Source organism: Ambystoma mexicanum, chromosome 6p (genome assembly GCF_040938575.1).
Source record: "Ambystoma mexicanum isolate Mex_15411 chromosome 6p, UKY_AmexF1_1, whole genome shotgun sequence".
Classification (NCBI taxonomy): Eukaryota; Metazoa; Chordata; class Amphibia; order Caudata; family Ambystomatidae; genus Ambystoma; species Ambystoma mexicanum.
In genome coordinates, this window is record NC_090935.1 from 585,211,931 (window position 1) to 585,231,694 (window position 19,764).

Below are 19,764 nucleotides of genomic sequence, written 5' to 3' on the forward strand. Positions count from 1 at the left end.
TCTGGTCCCCTATACATAGTTTTTTTGTTGTTGTTGCAGGTTTCTCTGGCTCCTGCAACCTGGATAGCTTTTCCAGCGACTTCTCACAATATTTATTTGTCTTATTCTCACTCCCCCTTTCACAGGGAGTTGAGCACAGTCAGATTGCTCAGGCTCTTATAACCTTGATAGTTTTTGTAACCGTTATTCATTTTGTTCGTATCGCTCAGTCCCTTTTTCATAGGGTGCTTGCACCCTTTGGTTTCTCAGGCTCCCATAACCTTGGTAGCTTTCATAGCCGTTATTCAAATTGTTTGTATCAGTCTTAAACCCCTTTTCATAGAGTATTTGCGCTCTCTGGTTTCTCAGGCTCCTGTAACCTATAGATATTTTTCATTGTCGTTACACGATGTTCGTACCTTGTATCAGTCTATTTTCTGTCTGGTTCTTCAGGCTCCCGTAGTCTGGTCGGCTTTCCCCGGGGCTATGCTTCTCTGCAGCCACGGTCCGAGATGCGCAGAGTTCGAGGATCCGGGCTCCTTCGAACAGTCTGGTCTCAGTGTTTGTTGCTGGCCTTTTAGTCCACCACCACTCTTTGGTGGCCTCGCCACCAGACTGGACGGTTGTCTCGCCATCACTGTTCATATTACGACCCGGGCTTCTTGGTTGGATCGAACACCAACTCTCAGGCATTCGGTTTGCTGCTTAGTCTGCCTCCCTACTGCCACTGGCTAAGCGGCCCAGCGTGGCAATGATGCAGAATCTCTACTCAGCGTAGCGGCTCTTCTCCCTTGTTAGGAGCCTTCCTTTGCTTTGCAATCCGTCGTCTTTTTATACATATCACAGGGATAAATAGAATGTTGTCCTTCACTGAGCAGGACATTCAGCATTTTCTGAAGGCAAAGGGATAGAAGTGTCACTGCTTGGTGGTTTCAAAATAGGAGTATTCAGTACAGAAGTAACATGTTTTTTATGTCCAACTAGCGGTACCACCCGGCGTTGCCTGGGTATTCACTTGGGGTCTGCTATAGCCCTGTGCTTGTTTTATTGTGTCCTAACTTCCTATTTCTGAATTAGTCGCAAAATTGTCAATCTCCCGAAATCACGTATACTGATAGCACAGGGCTGGACCTCGCCCTGTGCAAGGCGAATAGGTGGGGTTGGTCAGATTTCACTATTGCCAGTACACCCCAGACTGGTATGCCGACCTCTGGCCAAAATCTCGCTTGGGAGTCCTTGTCCCAGAGAAGGGAGTCATTCCCACTGACCTCCAACTTACCCAAACCCCTAGGGAGGGTTTGGCTGAACGGGCTCTCCTCCCTAATCTCAAAAAGGGGTGGCTCCCCCTAGGGGAGAAGGAACGAATACCTTGGATTCGTCACAGCAGTCGATTTTTGGTTAGAAAAAGGTATTTCAATGCTTTTGAGGTACCATCTACTGTTTATTTTGCAAGACAATTACTTAAGTGATTTGATTTTTCCCCTTTTATGCGTTATTAATCCTATTCAAGGAGGCTGATTCTCATCAAACCATGTGATATTATTTTGAGTCCTGGATTTCCTTCCTTTCAGAGCAAGTCTGAGCAGAGCCTTCATTTCTTTGTTCAATTAATAGTGTAATAAGTTGGTTGTTGGGAGGGAAGCAGTTGTCGAAAAAAGGTTTACTTTATTCATTTTCTTTATTAGGAATGGATGGTTTAATTTCTGCTTTTTGATTTGATTGTGTGGTTTGGGAGGTTCTGTTTGTTCATGAGTAAGCAGTGGTCTGACCAGAATATTTCCAAGTGTGTCGCCTGATTTAGAATAATTCCAATGGAGTAAATGTCGTGTGCCCCTCTTAGAGTGGGTGTGTCTACACAGGGGCTGAACCCCAAGTTGTTTATGATCAAATTGCATGGTATTAGGGTTAGCTGGCTGGTCGAGCCAGAGGTTATATTGCTCATGATAGGGCTTTCATTGGCAGTGGTCTGAATGCTTGACAGCAGGTCTGCCCATTCATATGAAAAGGCTGTATTGGGACCTGGTGGGTGGCATACGAGAATGATGTGGCATTTACAAAGCATTATTTCAAAACTGAGTGTGGCATGTATCTATCATGGTTATTCGGTCCTGAATGTGTAGAACATATTACCGCATGCAGGTAGAACGGACAGTTGTGAAGTTATCGGTGAAGCTTGTGTCCACGATTCCTAGCAAGTCTAAACTGAACTCTTCCTTGCCTGGCAGGTGTTGCTTTTTTTATTGGCAGATGTGATCTTGTTAACACATTTTTTTAATGTCTTTAGTGTGTCAAGATTTGTAGTTGTCGTCATCCTTAATTTATTGAGATTAGGAAGGATGTTGTCAAAGTTTGTTAGCCTGGGTTTTTGGCATGAAACACGATGGTTCCGTTTTTGTATTTAATAGTCTCCCATTTGTTTGGAGCTATTTTAGTGTGCCACGATGACTCAGCCATTGTATGTGTTTCAGACCTTGGTTCTCAACTTTTAGGGTGGTCTCCCAACGCTTTTGGAGTTTGGTGAACTCTTTCTGAAAAATTGAAACCGACAACAAATTACGAATACACGCTGTAATTTCTGTAATGAAAATATTGACGATTGATACTTTTTTTTTTGGCAATTTTATTTTCCCAGCTTTTGGAACTCCTGCCATGGATCTGAAATACCATTGAAACCTGCCACCATCACCCTGTTCTATGCATGTTTGTCTTTAGGTATAGTACAATCCAAATAAAATGCAGGTTTGGATACCTTTTCTTGTACTAATTTGGAATATTGTGCACAGATTGACTTCTTCATTTGATGGTGAAGAATGAAATGAATGGAAAGGAAACGCCCACTGATCAGTTGATTTCCAAAGCAGATCGACGTCTTATCTGAAGGGCCATAAACGTCTGGAAACGGGGAATTATACAACAGTTTTTACTGAAAACGGAAAACAGTCCGCAGTATACCTCAAGCTTCATTCTGGCTTCTGGCCTGCATGCAGTGTGGCAATTACAAAATACGTTACCCATTTATGAATGGTGCAATGTCTGCTTTTAGGTCAGTGTGCCTCTTTCCCGAAAATGGGTGCCAACTTTTTGAGCTTCGACACCAAAGATTGAGGCATACTGAGATGACCTTGGAGACTGCACCAGTCTAACACTGAGAACAGTCTCTGTAGAACGGGAGATTTGGGGGCTTGGGGTAGGGGTGGGAGTGACTGGGGGTGGGGATCATAGCGGATCCCAAAATAAAATCGAAAATAAAAATGCAAAGTTATTGCAACACAGCAAATTTATTTTGTTGTAATAACGTAGAACCCTGAGAACATTTGTTTTGTCCCACAGTTTTTTATTGGCAAATGAACCAGGCATTTTTCCAATTCATAATCAACTGGGGTTGGGGGGCTTCCTCAGACTAGTAGTCCCTGTACCTTACCTCAACCTCCAAGCAGCCTCCCACTTCGCTAGCCTAGGATTCACTTTTCCACCCCAATGCTTCTTCGATTTCTCTATCTGCTGCAGTGGTATTCTACCTTTTGCATGCTTAGCCCACCATTTGAGTAAAAATATTGTTGCTTGGCCTCCCCTAGATGCCATACCTGCATTCACCGTACTCCCATTCTGAATAGCCTCACACCCCCTCCACACCCCTTGTCATCCTTCGAGCCTCCGTAGAGGGGCCAGCCCACAGTTTAAAGACAACTGATGTACTGCATGGTGACCCCTGTTGTCTGTCTCTATCCCTCACCCTTCGAGTCTCTACGATCGACGGGTTTTGCCTGAGGATTCTGTTTCTTAGCTTTCAAATGTTAAACTCCACAGATGTGCCTCATTTTCTCTCACTCCCTCTTTTTCACTCTCTCCCTGCTCCCTCTGCTGATGCAGACCTCTCCCACTCCCCTCCCACCTCTCCTATCTCCACCTTCCCAACTGATTTTCCCCCCTCCCTATACTCTATCTTGTCTTCTCTCCCCTTCTATCTCTCGTCCTCCACACTCTTTCTCCTGTTCTTAAAGCAGTCTGTGGTTTTGGCTGTGGCCCACTCTCGCACACTCCCAGTTTCTCGCTCTCGCATGCTCCCTGTTTCTCGCATGCACCGTGCCCCCTCTTCTGCACTTGCTTGACTTTCATAGCCCAACCTACTCTATGGTGGAGTTCCGACCGGCTCCCATTGGCCCTGGATGTCACATGCTCCCCTTGGTGAATTTCGGGTTAAGCTATTCCCCTGGGGGATTGGGACTTACGCTAGAAATCTCTTAAGGCTCCTTCCTACGCATTCTTTACATTCTCCATTTTTGTGGTGGAAGTTCTGTACTCTCGCTGCTAGTTTTCCCTGTGGTTCTCATGTGCAGGTGGGTTTTTTCTTCTTCCCAACCTAGGTTTGGGGAAGATTTTTGTGTTTCCTGTGCAGTCCCTTTTTCATTCTCAGTCAGTTTTCTGTTGCCCTAACAATCTCCTGGGGTATATCTGGGGTAGTGGGTCAGGTGTTGGTTGTCTCATCCCTTTTTGGCTGGGATAATCTGTCTATTCCACTTCAGGTCTCAATTCTATTTCCCTATTTTTTTCCTCGTGGGTGGGCACAAGTGAATTCTGGAAGTTGCAGTGTTGAAAGGAAAAAGGGACCTGGCAAGGAAAGAGGCAGACGGGTATTGTGGCAGGGGCAATGGTACCGATAACTGTGCACATGTTCTGGTGCTCCAGGGGGTAGTGGGCTAGGTTCTCTTACCCATCTGCCCTTCTTTCGACAAGGTCAAGTCCCTGTCGTCGCATCTGATTTATAACCTATGGGACTGCGAAAGATGATGCGTTGCTGCATCTTTTCCTAATATTTGCAGTCGGTCCAGTAACAGATCTAAAAACCAACCTTTTGTGGCTTTAGAAACTGGAATTAACACGGCACCAATTTTCTTTCTTTCGTCTTGTAGCGAGAGCTCTGCCTTTCTGCCATAGCTCTTGGAATCAAGCGACCCAGGTGTGAATCTGCATGTCTGTGATGCAAAACATGCCTCTGATACTCCTACCCCCATCTCCTTTCATCCATACTGATGGGAGCCTGTCCCATGGGGATAGGACTGCAGCCCTTTTGGCACGGTGAAGAAAAACGTCCCCTTTAAATGTGAAGCACTACCCCACTGACTCCGCTTGCCAACCTCACCTGTCAGTGCTTTATTGCACCGGCAGACTGGACGCCTTGCACCAGCAGTGACATGCTTTCTGAGCCACCTCAGCTTCCCTTATATTTTTTAATTTTGTATGCCAATCCATCACCCCATCCTCTTACGTCCATAATGTCTGCATATGCCACTGATAACTGGTTTCAGCTTTTATGCATCGTGTGCCAGGAGTTGTCCTGCATCTGGCATGCACTGGTATTCCCCGAGGTGTTTGGGGCCTAAACATGAGTAGGATACCTGTGTATGCTTCTGCGATCTATTATCTCACACACTTCGTCGCAGGTTGATCTGGTGGAAAGACCTTTTCAGTGGATCTCCAGCTCATTGTGCCGGAAAATTAATTGATTGCAATTAATTAATTACCTCTGAGGTAAGTGCTCTTTTTTTTCATAGGCACCTCACTGTGATGACTCCTTCCCTAGGACCATTACAGTTGGGAGTGGTCCATCGGCTCCTCCCAGACCAACCAGGGGTGGCCCCAAATCAATGGAAGCTTGTATTAACTTGAAAGCGGAGGGCCCAGCTGGACCTATTATTGGACTTTGCTCCAAGGGGACACGACGTAACGGAGATGCTGTCGCCGAGAGTATGAACAGCGTACCCCCCGGGGTCTTCACCCGAGACTCCTTTAGCCCTTGCCACTGGGAAATTTTCTGAGGGTCTGTTGAGACCTAGTTCCATGGGCGGGCAAAAGTTGCATGTGTCCCACAGAATTCAGGCCTGCCAGAGAACCGCAAAATGTCTGACGCAAAAACAATGGCAGCCAAAGATTGCGCATTTACCTCAAAGGATTCCTCAGTCAAGTAGCGCATGTTAGTACCTCAAAAAATTCCTAGTGACAGAGGTCCTGTGACACAAACTTAGGATCCCCAACAAATTAGTCCCCAGGCGAGTTAGCTCCCAGATAGACCTTCAGGAGGACAGTTTCAGATGCCTTTATCGCCAATGGTTCCTCATGGAACTTTCCTTCCTTGTGCTGGCTGGCACACTAATTATTGGCACAGGCGATACCCGACTTGCTCCTCCACACCATCGTCCTCTTGGACTCGGCAGCAGCTAAGCAGGCTACTGCAACATGGACCACCCTCCCTCCTCAGCCACTACTGCATCTTGTCATTCACAATCAGCTTGGGGAACGTTTTGTTTTTTATCACTTCTAATGTTTACGGAGGCTCAAGACCAAGGCAGATTACTTTAAAGGTCTGATCCGAAGGCTTATGCCACAAGTCCCATCTGCTCCCGTGCCAATCCCAGCATCCGGTGATTCCTTCTCATTGTATGCCAGTTAGTGGTTCCTTGAGTACTGGCTCCTTTTCAGGCTCCACGGCCTACACTGCTCAGCCCAGCTCGGTTCCAGACCCTCCTCTTTCTGTTGCTCCTCAGGAGGATCAGGATCAACCCTCACTTCAGGATCTGGTTCCTGAGTGATCTTACAGATCCAGACAAAAACTCTTCCTGCTCGACTGTGGACAATTTCCTGCATTCAGTGAAAGCTTTCCATGACAGAATGGTGGGTTTGGGTGGCTTCATTGTCGTTCTTGTACCAGAAGAACCCCAACAGGAGCTAAAGCAAAGAAACTCTGGCTCAAACTTCACTCATTACAACCTATGAATAGGAGAATTGATGCTCATTCTAGGCCTCTGCCTTCAGAAAAGTTGTACCTGACCAACCATACTCAGCCACATTGAGCCATGCTGGCTTTAGCATCTAATTATGCCAAACCATCTGGCTCCAGTGCTCCTTCTCCCTTGACATCCAGGCTCAACATAGGGGATACGCTTCTGCAGGCTTAGGACTGAAAGGTCTATTCTAATGCTGCACTGCATCTTAAACAGGCCAACGCGGATGCTCTTTTACCGACTGATATTCAAAAACTCTGGAGAGGTTTTGGGGATTTGTCTTTTCTCCCTCTGGAGAAGCAGGCCTCGCCGAGTCAAAAATCATCACTCGACTTGTTGGAAGCTTCTGTTCATCACATTGGTAAGGCAGGCAGAGGCCTGCGTTCGGGTGCCAACATGAGCATAGTTGCTTGGATGCACTCTACCAAGTTGAGACAGGTTTTTGGGCCTGCCATTTCATGGACAAGACCTTTTTCACTCCTTCACCAATGAGGCGCTCAAGTGGAAAATATCTACCTAGACTTCCAAATGTTTAGCAGTATTGCCGAAAAAAAAGTGTCTTAACCCTTTTATCTGTCTTCCCATCATAGAGGCAAAGTCCAGAAAACCTGGATAATTTTCCCAATTTCCACCGAAGAAAGCTTGCTCCTCCAGACGTTTCTCCCGTGTCAAACCTAACGTGGCTCTGTTTGTGACTCCTCACAATCGCAAGTGCCCTCTTTGCCTCCTGAAATGGGATCAGATTGCACTCTGTGAGGGGAGCATTGAGGCTGCAATGCAAGTAGAGGTCCCTCTGTGCGTTTCCTCCAGTTCCTTTTCTGCCCAGAGTCCTAGCAAATTTTGCAGAGCTCAGGGACGCCACTGTTTCTAATCGTCCCATCCTATTGTTCGGTTTTATTGTTAAAATAGAGAAGTACCCGGTATGATGGCGTGTGAGGAAGAAATATGTTGGGGGATTGTATTCAATTGAAATCTGGCAGACTGATACAACAGTATCAACAAAGGGCCTATGGAAATATTTGAGCAATATCACGGATAAAGGGATATCTGTTCGCTGATTTTGCGGTATCATTGTAAAAACATGGAAATACGCCACAGTGGCAACTTGCAGACTGGAAAATATGGTACGATACCATGTGTGGAAGAAAGTACAGAATAGGTAAGAAGATGCAACCTTTCGTGTGAACACTTGACTTTAAGCAGTACATGGGCTTTCATGAGTAGAACTTCTAAACAAGATAATCATTCTCATAGTTGGTCCAAAAGATGGGAGCAACACATAACATTACCTTCTACCACATGGATGTCATTCCTTATTGTCCATAGTCCTTCCAAACCCCATTTGATAAGGGTAACCTTGTTCAATGCTCCTTTCTCCATCTCCCTACTTACTTCCTGAAGAAGCTATATCTTCATACATATTTTCATCCCACGCTTTTTGGGCAACCATCAGAGCACTCTCCTTTCTCTCCCCATTCTTGCTGTCTTTCTATAGTCCATATAGACAAAACTATTGGCTTTAACGTTCCTTCTTCTTGGTATGTATTGCACATTGAATGTGAAGTCTTTTAATGGTATCACTCATCTTCTGATATGAGCTGAATCTTTGTCCAGGCCTTTTGTTATTAGCGCTACCCTTACTATGGTTTATGATCTGTACACAATTAAAATGGCAGAATCCGTTGGTATGTTCTAAACTTGTTTATGGCCCATTTGATGGCAAGCTGTTCTTTTTCTATGGCTAGGTAAGTAGCTTACACTCCTTTCTTTGAGCAACCTTGTATCGAATGTTATGGTCAATTCTTTGCCCTCCTTGTTGCTGCAGTAGGCACCGGCACAATGGATACAATTTTCAAAACCTTTATTCAATGTTTTGCTTGGGATGGTAGAATTCCTAACTGGCCCTAACTCTACAATGGGAGTAATCTCGACCATTAAATAATAACAAATACGTCCAAATCAGTCTGATTAAAATAAAAAGGCCTATACTAAGAAAATCTAACCTTGCCCTCCTTCTCAAAGTAACAAAATGTGTTAAGAAAATACAAAAGGAAAATGGTGTCTCAAAAGAAATGTCAGAATCGTTCCAGCATCTTCCCCCTTGCCCAAGTTCATTCCCACTGGGTGTAGAGAGTCTTTTATGAAAAAACAACAAGATAGGTGGATGGAACAGTTCTCTCAGTCTTGCACACTTTGGCTTACTGGAAGAGTTCAACAGTGCAATTGTAGGACTCACTTTCCAATAGTTCCATCACTTTCTTTAGGCTTCCCTCTCCTTGTCATTCATGCTCAGTTCATACATTTCTCAACTTTTCACAGTTCTTTTTGGTTGGGGGGAGGCACGACCCCCAAGTTATACCACAGCAAGGCTGGTTTTCCGTGGACTGAGGGCCCAACACCCTCCCCAGAATAAACAGAGGACTCCGTCAACGGCAAGCACAAACTGCGGTTTATTGCAAATAAATCCAACAGGGATCAATCCAAGAAAACAGGAAGTCACCAGGACATCTCAACGTTGCATGGCATGCAGGTCGGTTTTGTGTGACTCTGGCATCATCCCTTGGGCCCTTCCCCAAAAAAGTTATCATCAAATGAGATTGGGTATTGAGAATGTTATTACCTATAGGGGACCCTATAGGTGTTATTCTACTGGTCCTCGCATGTCAGTTGGCTGGCCTGTCCCATACCCAAGAAACTATCTATTACATTGTTGCAGAGTAGTGGGCTTACCATTGGTTCTTGCCCCTTGCACCTTGCCATCCACCCTTGGGTTTCTATACTGTGATTGGTTAGAGCTTATCTCCCCAGTCCTGGGACTTGATCGAATTCTCAGCTCGCTGTGCAGCTCTTCAAGGTGATGTGACCGATTATGTATCTGTATTGCAACTTGTGTGTACCACCTTTGCCGTTAAGAATATGCTCCTTATGTGGCAACACTTGTTACAGTCTGTTTGGCTTGCTGGGATCAGTTCCCATTTCCCACCATGGATGGTTGTCCATTGTCTCATTTAGCTGTACCACATGTTTAGAGAACACAAAATTGAGCGCTGCAGCTCACATTTGAAGATTTATTCTGTTTCTCTGCAACCAGTCCCCTTGTCGTCTGGAGATTGGAATGTGTCCTCGTATCTCTGACCTTGGCTGTGAGCCTGCCTAGCACGTCTTGCTCTCTGTTCAGCCGGAGTCAGCTCGGCTCGTGTTCAGTGGCTTGAGGTCTGCTGTAATTTTCCTAAACCTAATAATGCGGTTTCTACATTGTCCATGTTATGCTATGTTCTCTAAATGTTAGTCACACTTGGTCCTATCAGGTTCCATATATATATATATATCTCCCTGAAGTTCCATAGGGTTAATTTCGTTAAGCAACTGCAAGCTTGCTCAAGATACCTTGTCCCTTGCATTTAGCTAATGGAAAAAATAATAAAAGCATTGACAGTATGTATGTATCTGTCCTCTAGCTATAGAACTGTGCAACTATGTTCTTCATGTATACGAGTGTGTGTTTGTGTGAAGCAGTGCAGGACTAATGCTGCTACGTCATGGTGTCACTAGTGACGTGAGCACTGTGGCTTCTTGGTGCTCAGTCAAAGCTGTTCATATAAGCGTCTCTGTCCACAATCTCCGGCTCTTCTCCCACACATGTAAAGATTTGCACTGTATTCGGTCTGTATGGCTGGCTGAGCAGATAAACCTCTGTGTACTTGTCAATCATTGGTGCACTTGGGATTCGTCTGAAAAAAGATGGGTGGCTGTGAGCATTTCTGGCCTTTCATCTCATCATGAACTTGGGGGCAGAGGGGCTGCCTCAGGACCCCCCTCTTCAGTTCTGCACAGGCTTCCCTCTGCCAGGCTTGAGCCTGTCTTGTTTTCGTTTGACGCACAATTTCTCACAGGTCTGCACAAGCTTCCCTCTGCCGGGCTCGAATGTGCCTTTCCCTTGTGGGGTTCCCTTTCCCACGTTTTCTCTAATGTATCTTTTTCCACTGTCAAAGACCTTCGAAACTGCAAGGTATTTCCACAAACCTCTGCATGACCACTTCAACCTTTAGTTCAACAATCCTTCAATTCAGTCTACACTCATCCGGAGGCAACAGTACTTCTCTGTACTTATAATTTTTGTTCTCTTTAATTCTGCCTTCTTGGCCTTTCCAAAAGTTCATGTGTAATACCAATGCTTCTTGGTACTTGCAGTTCTTCTTCCTTACATCCCCAATGCCTCTTGGTACTTTCACAATTCACATATTTCCTTCTTTGCCTTCTTGGCATATTCACAGTTCATATCTTTCACTTTACTCTTGCTCAACTTTCTTTCCTTTAATCTGTTATAATTTCCTTCTCAAACTTTATTACATTTCACAGAAACTTCTGAATGTGTTATTCCCTCGCACAGGACCACTCTGCTACTCTGTATCTCACTTTTTTAACATTAGTTCTTCTCATTCACCTTTTACCGGCACACACACGCATTCTACAACTTTCAAAAACATCAATCACTTTCTAACATCAACCAGACTTTTGTTCCCCTTGATAATTCACCGGCCGTGTTAATGAAGTGTCTTTCATCATCTCTTGTAGCTCAAGGCCATTTCCAACGCCTTCTCTCCTCCTCCCCAACTCTGTCGTTTACCCAGCAGTGTCGCGGGCTGCTTCCCGGCAATCTGAAGGTTTCTGTCTCCCGCTCACTGGGCTTTGCTTTTTGAACACAAATGGCTTCCCGCAAGGCTGGAAATATTGCCTGGCCTTCTCTCGATCTACTTCACTGTAGATCAGCCCGTTGGCTTTTCAGCTTCCACTGTCCAGTACGGATCAGCATTGGAAGAACTGTTCCTTCTCATGCCCAGCCTCACTCAGTGTGTTTGTGTGCGCCACCTTTTATTTTCACCATGAATCTAGTGTGGCTTAGGGCAGGTAGGTTTTGAGGAGCTACCCATAAATATCTGGCTGGCACTTAATAAGGGCATATTCTGATGAGAGCGCTATAAAAGGCCTTGTGAATGAAGCAGAGTTTCTTTGTGAAAGAAGCAGAGTTTCTTCAAATAGATGTAATGTTGTCCAGGTATGAAAGGTCAAGACCTTCTGAGGCCAAACATGGGGCAAACTGCAGTACTTTGCCTCACTCCACTTTATGTGGTGTGACAATTCACTAGGTGTTGTCTCTTCTCCCCCAGGGGGAACCCCCTTCTCATGAGGCTAGAGAGGTGAAGTGGCTACCCAGTGGCTACCGAATAGCCCCCCTAGGGGGTGGTATTATGTGGGAGGACGTTGACATTATAATATGTCTGACACATTTGAATAAGAACATGGAGCAGCTGAGCAACATCAAAGTAGGACTAACCTCTTTGGAACAATCATTGAGATGTAATGGCATACAAAAGTCTCAGTAATATATTGGTTCCCTATATGTGAGCAAGCGGTTAACAAAATTACCTTGTTGTGGAATCTACAAGCGTGGCTGTTATTGTTTGATGCCGATCGAGGAACCCCTCCTTGTCCTGCTGCCCCATGGAAGTGCAATCCTTTGCGTACATCTATACGTGGTTCTGAACATATATATATCATATAATCTCAAACTGAAAGCTCTGACTATTAAGGGCATCACTCGCCTGGTAATAAAACGGAAGCAGAGAGATGCCAGGGTAAGGGAGTCATTCCCCCTGGCTTTGGGGTATCAAGAGTAGACCAAGAGAAGAGAGGCATTCTCTTGGTCCTAAGAAGTCAAATTGGTGGCCCCAGGGGAAGGGAGTCATTCCTCCTGGCCTTTTTAGACAGTATATCAAGACATAGGCGAAAGGAGTCATTCACCTTGGTTCTTTGGGACTTGTACAGAATTGCACCAGGAGAGGGCAGTCATTCTCCTGGAGAGAACATTGTATCAAAAGCCTGCAAACACTTTGGTTAAGTAACAATCCTAAAATGGGAGAAGGGAAAGGTTTTTAGAGTGATTGATAGAAGTAGGTATTGACACAAAATGGTGGTTTATTCTTTTACGGACATCTTGACAGACCCTTTTAGGATTAGTTTTGAGGCAGGGTAATCTCTCTTAGAAGTTAGGGATAGAGACGACTTCTTTTCTAAAATGTATTCTAAGTCTCTAACCAAAAACATGCCACCTTTGTGTCAATCTCCTCCTTCCACATCCTTGCAGTAGGCATTTTGCTGCATGTCCAATGCGATGCAGATTCTGTTGAAATAGTCCAGGCGGGGAGTTAACAACTCAAGGACCAATACAAATTAATGTATTAAGGAAAGTAGGAGGAAACCCTTAAGTAACAGAGGAAGGCAGGCTTTCTGGTGAGATTTCTCTAAAGTTTGAATTAAATGTGTCAGAGGTTGCCTGCAGTTGGTGGAGATCAGCAATACATATAGGCAAGCCAAGGAAAGGGTAGGGGACCGGGCCCAGTGGGCCTATGAGCATGTCTATCATTTTTGATGCTGCAAGTGTGACAAGGTCACAGCTAACTGGCCAGGGGAAGGGAGTTGGCATACCCTGGGGGCCGAGCAACTCTGCTGCCTGGTCTATGATGCTGGCCCCAGAGAAGGTACAGTGTGGATTCCCCCGGGCCTCTGTCCCATCTCAAGCCCTTTATCTAAAGTACCCTATAATACCCATAGAACCCTTCCATGATCAGTCACATATGACAATAAAACTGAGAAGAGAAATAGGTAGGACAAGGGAGGCCACATTTGCAAGCGCATGGTCAAAGGGCTCTGTGAACCGCAGGTTACCATCCGTACATATACAGTGTATGTGCAATACATGTGACATCAGAGGGGAGGTGCTAGCTGAATGCACCATGGGATTGACCATGGGATTGACCTGCATTAGAACTAGTAAATTAATGGTTATTTGAAGAGGATCACACAAACGGGAATTTGGCAGAGGAAGACTAAGCCGTAACCACCTGGCAGTTGGGTGGCCATGACAGAATGACATCTGACTCCAGCAAACCTCAAAGGAAGGGAGGCAGTCGAGGAGGAAGACTTTCAAAGAGGGAAAGCAATCTGAAGGAGGGAATGAAAACTCTGAAAGGAGACGACGAATGGAGAACTGGTGCTAGAGAGGAAGAGAGCAAGTATGGCAGAAAAGGAAAGGGAGTTGGACCTCTTAAAACCCTGGCCAGAGCTTTGCTACTAAGTTGTTCAAAAGGGATCTGATCAATGGCCAGAGCTAAGCAAGAGCTAAACTAGAGAAACTAGACTTGGAGGGAGGTGATCCCTAGTGCAGCCCGGTGTGGAGATACCTGGCCCCTGTCAAATAGCCTGTTGGTGGTACCCGTTAGCTGACTCCAGTCGACTCAACAATGCAAGGCACAGACTACCTTGCACCAACCAACCAAACACCCAAAGCTACAAAAAAGTGCTTGGGGCACTATATAAATCCATTGAGTGAGTGTCGGTTTGACTCGTTCAGGAGATGTCCTTGAACTAATGGAGAGAGGGGAAGAAATGAGGAGCCCGTTTCTAAGCAAAAGTGCAGGTTTGACCAGCAGATAAACCGGATTGTTTTACATTTTATGATCTCATCTGCGATGAATCCTGTGGAATCACCCCTGAAATCATGGTAGTGGTCTCCTCCCATATGGCCAGGGAAAGGCAGCCGCGACATGGTCCTGACCCTGGGGGAGGTATCATGAGGAGGACCATGTGGAAGGAGATGTGCATCGGGGGAAGGGGTGACTCCAGTAATAGAGACACATGATTTTTCCAGTCTCCCTGAAGCCCAGATGGTTCAAACACTTATGGCTTATTGTGAAGTGGAGCCAAGTGTTGTAACCCCTAATTCAATAGCCTCTCCTGTCTCTGACAATTGCTATTCCAACAAGTATCTAAAACCATATTGCCCTTGAGAAGCCTAGAAAATATATGGACTCCAATTCCCATAACTGCTGGGGTACTGAGACAACAAAGAACAGAGTCAATATGGAGGAAATGTGACTTTTAACGTGAAGAGCCGTCTAATTGTCCAAAGCTAAATCAGACGCGCAGAACATTTAAAACTGAAGGTTACTTACAGCTGGAGGAGAGAGGATAAGCAAGACCAGTAGCAGAGGCAGTCCAGATGAGAGGAGACGCAAAGAGAGTGGTGAAGGTTTGCCTGCAGCAGAGCTGTGGCATTCTGAACTGGAGCGGAGAGACTCTGGTACAGAAAGGGTGAATGAAGCACAGCAAAGGCAGGGAAGAGGGGGCCCTGCAAAGCCATGCAGGTTCTAATGCTGAAGGATGCAAACGCTGGCACAGGAACCAGGAGCCTCTGCTCAGATGGGGAAGCCAGCACTATGACACTCTGTCAGCAACAGCACGCTACACTGAGGGGCCTGCCTGAGAGTGAGAGGGGGAGCCAAGACATGCACGAACTGTGAAGAGTATTTGAAGGATAGTTTTGAATACCGACCGAAGCAAATTAAAAGGCGACCATGGTACAATTCTCCTGACATGAAATGTCAGTTGGGGAAAACCTGGAACCAGCATTGCCATAAGCCAAGAGACATTGTGATAGATAAAGGGACAAACGTTGTGCAGTTCTCCTGACCTGAGATGTCAGTTGGGGGAAATCTGCAACAAGCATTGCCAAGAAAGATTGAAAGAAAGATTAACGGACATAGCTTGAGCAACATCTCATATGTGAGATGTCTGCATGAGGGAAATTGGTGCAAGTAACCGCTGAAGTCAACAAGTTGTGTTACTGAAGAAACGTGACTGTGCAATAACTAAAGTAGAAGGAGGTTTGCAGGAAGACCTGATAAGAGTATCAGGTAAGAGTATCCTGTTTGGAAAGAAGTTATATTTTTGCAGTTAAAGGGATATTCCTGGCAGGATAATAAACCAGTATATCAAATGATTGAGTTTTGAAATGTGTTCTACAAAGGGGACTTTTGGTTTTGCCATCTTAAGCAAAGTGTTCTGTGGGAAGTATATGTGTTTTGCTATCCTGACAACAATAGTCTATGGATGAGACATTCTTGCTTTGTTTATCCCAGGAACACATTTTCATTTTGTAAAAAGACGTTTGCCATTTAGACAGAACATTGTTGGAACAACATATATCCAATAAGCATTCTGGATTGGTTCAAGGGAAGGGAGCCAACTCCTGAATAGAAGGCTTGCTTTGTTGGAATAAACTATTTGAACTTTCACACTTTTATATGTTAAGTTGGAAAGACATTTACCCTACACATATTTTGAACATGTCAGAGCGAGGGCCCGGCCTAGTTTGGACACAAGGTCCGCTTGCTTTAGCTTTAGCTTTGTATGTAGGGATCCTCTCATTAGGCTGGGTAAAGGATAGGCCTTTATCCCATCCTTTTTTCCTTCAATAAACATGGCGAATGATAAGCTACAACTTTGTGTCTGTCTCTCATTTCTGACCCCTTACGCATCCCTGTTGGTCCAGTCAACCGTACCTTTATCCCTGTGCTAGGGACATTGGTTGAAATTACCAGCTGTACACTACACTCTGTCATTAAAGTGCCGATTTTAGCCCAGAATACCAGCGTACACTGGCGTGTGTGGTTGGCCTTTAGGGCATTGCCTTGTAGATCAGTCAGTGCCTGGGTGACTCCTTGGGCCTGCCTGGGTTTTGCAGTGTAGCTAGTGAAGTGTTAGCATACAGGTGATATAATGAAGAGGACCCGAGCGGATTTACATTGAATTCCAACAGGCAATGTAAACCTAGCACATGGTGACAAATTACGTTTTACACAGAGTGTGCAACATCATTTCATGAATATATTGCATGTGTTCCATAATGAGACCTGATGCTCCTAACCTACACCCTTCTCTTTTCTCTACACCTCCTTGCGGCATGTCAGTTGGCTATCCGAAAGAGGAGAGGTTTGCCGGAAGGCCAACGGAGCGGGTTAGTGGCCTCTACGATCTGCTGAAGGCGAAATGCTCTATGGGTTTCCACGCAGGATGGGAGCAACCCCACTGGTTCTACAAACCTGGAGATGAGACTGGATACAAGTAAGCCACATTGTTAACTGTGCTCCCTTTCAAGGATTTAATCATCAGACTAGTAGAGGGAATTCTTAGCAGAATGGTCGTTCTCAGTGTTATAAGTCAGTGGAATGTGGTAGCCCACAGTGTGCGACTCCTGGCCGTGAGATTCTGCAGGCATTCGCTTAAAACCTGCCATGTTCTAGGAAGACGTTGTTTGATGCATTTCAAAGTAATGGGTTTTATTCGATACAGTTTAAAGATTCCCTCATTAATTAAATATGCATTTTTCGGTATTGTGCTCGTGAGAGAGCAGATCTGCGTTTTCACAAAAAATCCTAAACCTTTTTCATTCCCTTCACTGTAAAGCTGTACAAGAATACATTGTTTCAAATAAAAGTACATGAAGGCGGTAAGAAATAATTTTTCAATGCAGATTACTTCATTTTATGTTCGTTTTCTATCATAGATAATGTTGATAGAAAATGATTTGTATTATGAACTGAAGATGAATGTTGGTATACATTGTGTAAATAATTTGAAAAGTTGTTATACGACTAAACAAATAAAAAATATAAAAATAAAAAAAAATACTTCTGCCATTTTGTGGTGGCCTTGCTATCGTTAAGTCTTCAGGCCCTGGGGCACACAAATCTGATTAAGCATTAAAACATGTACATTTGTAATTCCTCAGTGACATATTGGAAAGAGGACAACATTGGAAGGTATATATTGAAATTAATATAGCTCTGTTAACAAAGCACTGCGCAGGTTTACAAAAAGTTGCAACAGAGCAAGACCAAAGGCAGTCAACATTTTAAGGGTAGGCGGCCCAGAGAAGATGAGATTTAAGTGAGGTGTGAAAGGTAGTAAGAGTAGGGGCATAGTGTAGCAAATATGATGGAGCATTCCATAGCTAGCAGGCCAATGGAGACGGAGAATGGACACTGGACTGAGCACGAGGGAACAGTTCCAGTGAAGAGCGGAAATGATCGAAGCGGGTCAGTAATGGAATAAACAGAGACGAGAGATAAAAATGCAAGACCATGAATGCATTTAAACATGCAAAGTTATCGAAATGTAAGTCATACTGGGGGGAAAAGCGAGCGAAGAGCAGCAAGCAAGGGAGAGAATGGGCATGCGGTGGGTTCAGAAGCTAAACAGCAGAGTCAAAGATTGAGTGAAGCAGCAAGAGATTGCAAGCAGGGAATCAAAGTAGATGTGAGGCACAGTAGTCAAGGGGGAAAAAGAAGTGGAGGAATTGGAGTTTGTGGTGAAAAGGTTCAGGGGCAGATGTTTTGAATGTCATAATGTTGAAGGTGACAGATGCAGACAAGAATGACAATGTGGGAACAAGTGGGGGGTCAATAAATGATGCCAAGATTAACGGAGGTGAAAATCTATGTAAGGGGGTGACGGACATTTGGGGAATTGGGCTGTTTTTAATTAGTTGAAGTTTAGGGAATGGAGAAGAATCCAAAAACTGTTAAAATGGTGATAGGCCAAGAACTGATCCTTGATGGGGATACCAAAATGTAGAGAGGGAAGAGTGGGTTGCCAGTCCAGGAGACTGAATTGGATAGGTGGAAAACGGAGCAGAACCAGAAACGCCAAGAGGGGACAGAGAAGAGCAGAGAATAGTGAGCCACTGTCCCAAAAGCCGCAGGCTCATCCAAAAGAAGGCAAAGCAAGACTTGCATAGAATGAGTGGAGATTAAATGGTTAGTAACGAGCATTTTCAGTAGAGTAAACAACTTTCTTTTCGAAACACCCACGTTTTGAATTGGTTTGGCGAGATCAGATTTCTAAATTGTACTTTTAAAAAGGATGTAGATTTAACTTTACAATCTCTGTCAGCGACGTTGGTATTGGTCCCTTTATTAATATGGTGAATAGACCACATCACCCATACAATTTGACACTACTTTGGCCACAATGTATCTTCAACACCTGTTGTACATTGCCTTTCGAGATGCTGTTTATCATTTCACCAGTGGTTGCTCCTTGCCGTTCAACAGGGGTGGAAACCACCTGCATGTTCTCGGTCTGATCACAAGCGGCCAGCGGCAAGGTGGTGCAAAAATGGCATGGGCCTCCTCTCAAGCAGATCGGCGTTAAGTTGCCTGTTGCTCTCTGTAGCAGCACTGGGTGCATGGTTGAACAGCTACATAATTCACACCTAATAGATTGGGGATCAGGGTTTGAACCTGGTTTGAACTTGATTAACTGGGTGACTCCAGCCCCCCAAATGTTGGGTATCTTTGGATGCAATACATTTTACTGTGTTAAAGTAGCCATTTTAAATGGAATACAGGCCTGCTCTGGAAGCCAATGCAATTTGCAAAGAACGTGAGTGGCCGGGGAAAGCGAAAACCTAGAAGCATTTCTATACAAATAATTTTTGTTTTGAAGCAGCTGGTTTTGAGAAATGACTTTTTTTTGTCCAACTCATATAGTGCATTGCACAGTAGTCTATTTTTGCAGCAATGATGACCAAGGCAATATGACCGGGATGCTGTTCATCCAGGAATTGGGTACATTTTTGAAAAGCTGAGCTAGAATATATCGTAGAGCGAACAATGAAGTTAACATGTTGCAACATGTTCAAGTTGTGTGTAGTAATAAACTGCTTTTGTTTTCACTTTGGTTGTCATAGGTATAGTTGTCTCGTCAATGTGAAAAGGTGGCGGATTACTCAAGAGTTTCCTTGAATTTGCAGGCGCTGAAATTATGGCAAGCTCAGTCTGTGATCTATTTAAGCTCAATTGTTGGGTAGCATTTGTAAATTTGTGGCAGTTTTAGTGAGGAAATGGTGAAACTGTTCTTGTCATCAAAATCCCAATAGATGACTAATTTCAATGGTACGTTGCCTATAGGGTTGTTGACTTCATCAAGATGGCCCCCAGCAAAGTTAATTGAATCTTCATTATTAATGGTAACATTTTATTTCTAGGCATAAGAAAGTTGAAACATAATTTTCAGGCATAAGAAAGTATTCCTATAAACATACTTTGAAGTCAATGTGTCTCAAATATTTCCATATTTATATGGTGACATTTTAACTGGATAT

At 44.5% G+C, this 19,764-nt stretch overlaps 1 protein-coding gene across 1 annotated transcript in view; it reads left to right on the forward strand.

The window, feature by feature from the left end:
- Positions 1-19,764, forward strand: part of DMGDH (dimethylglycine dehydrogenase) — an 834,031-nt gene that overhangs the window by 406,278 nt on the left and 407,989 nt on the right. The window contains exon 9 of the mRNA XM_069627418.1: positions 16,568-16,721. Within this exon, the coding sequence (XP_069483519.1) occupies positions 16,568-16,721 (154 nt within the window). The remainder of the gene's footprint in view (positions 1-16,567; positions 16,722-19,764) is intronic.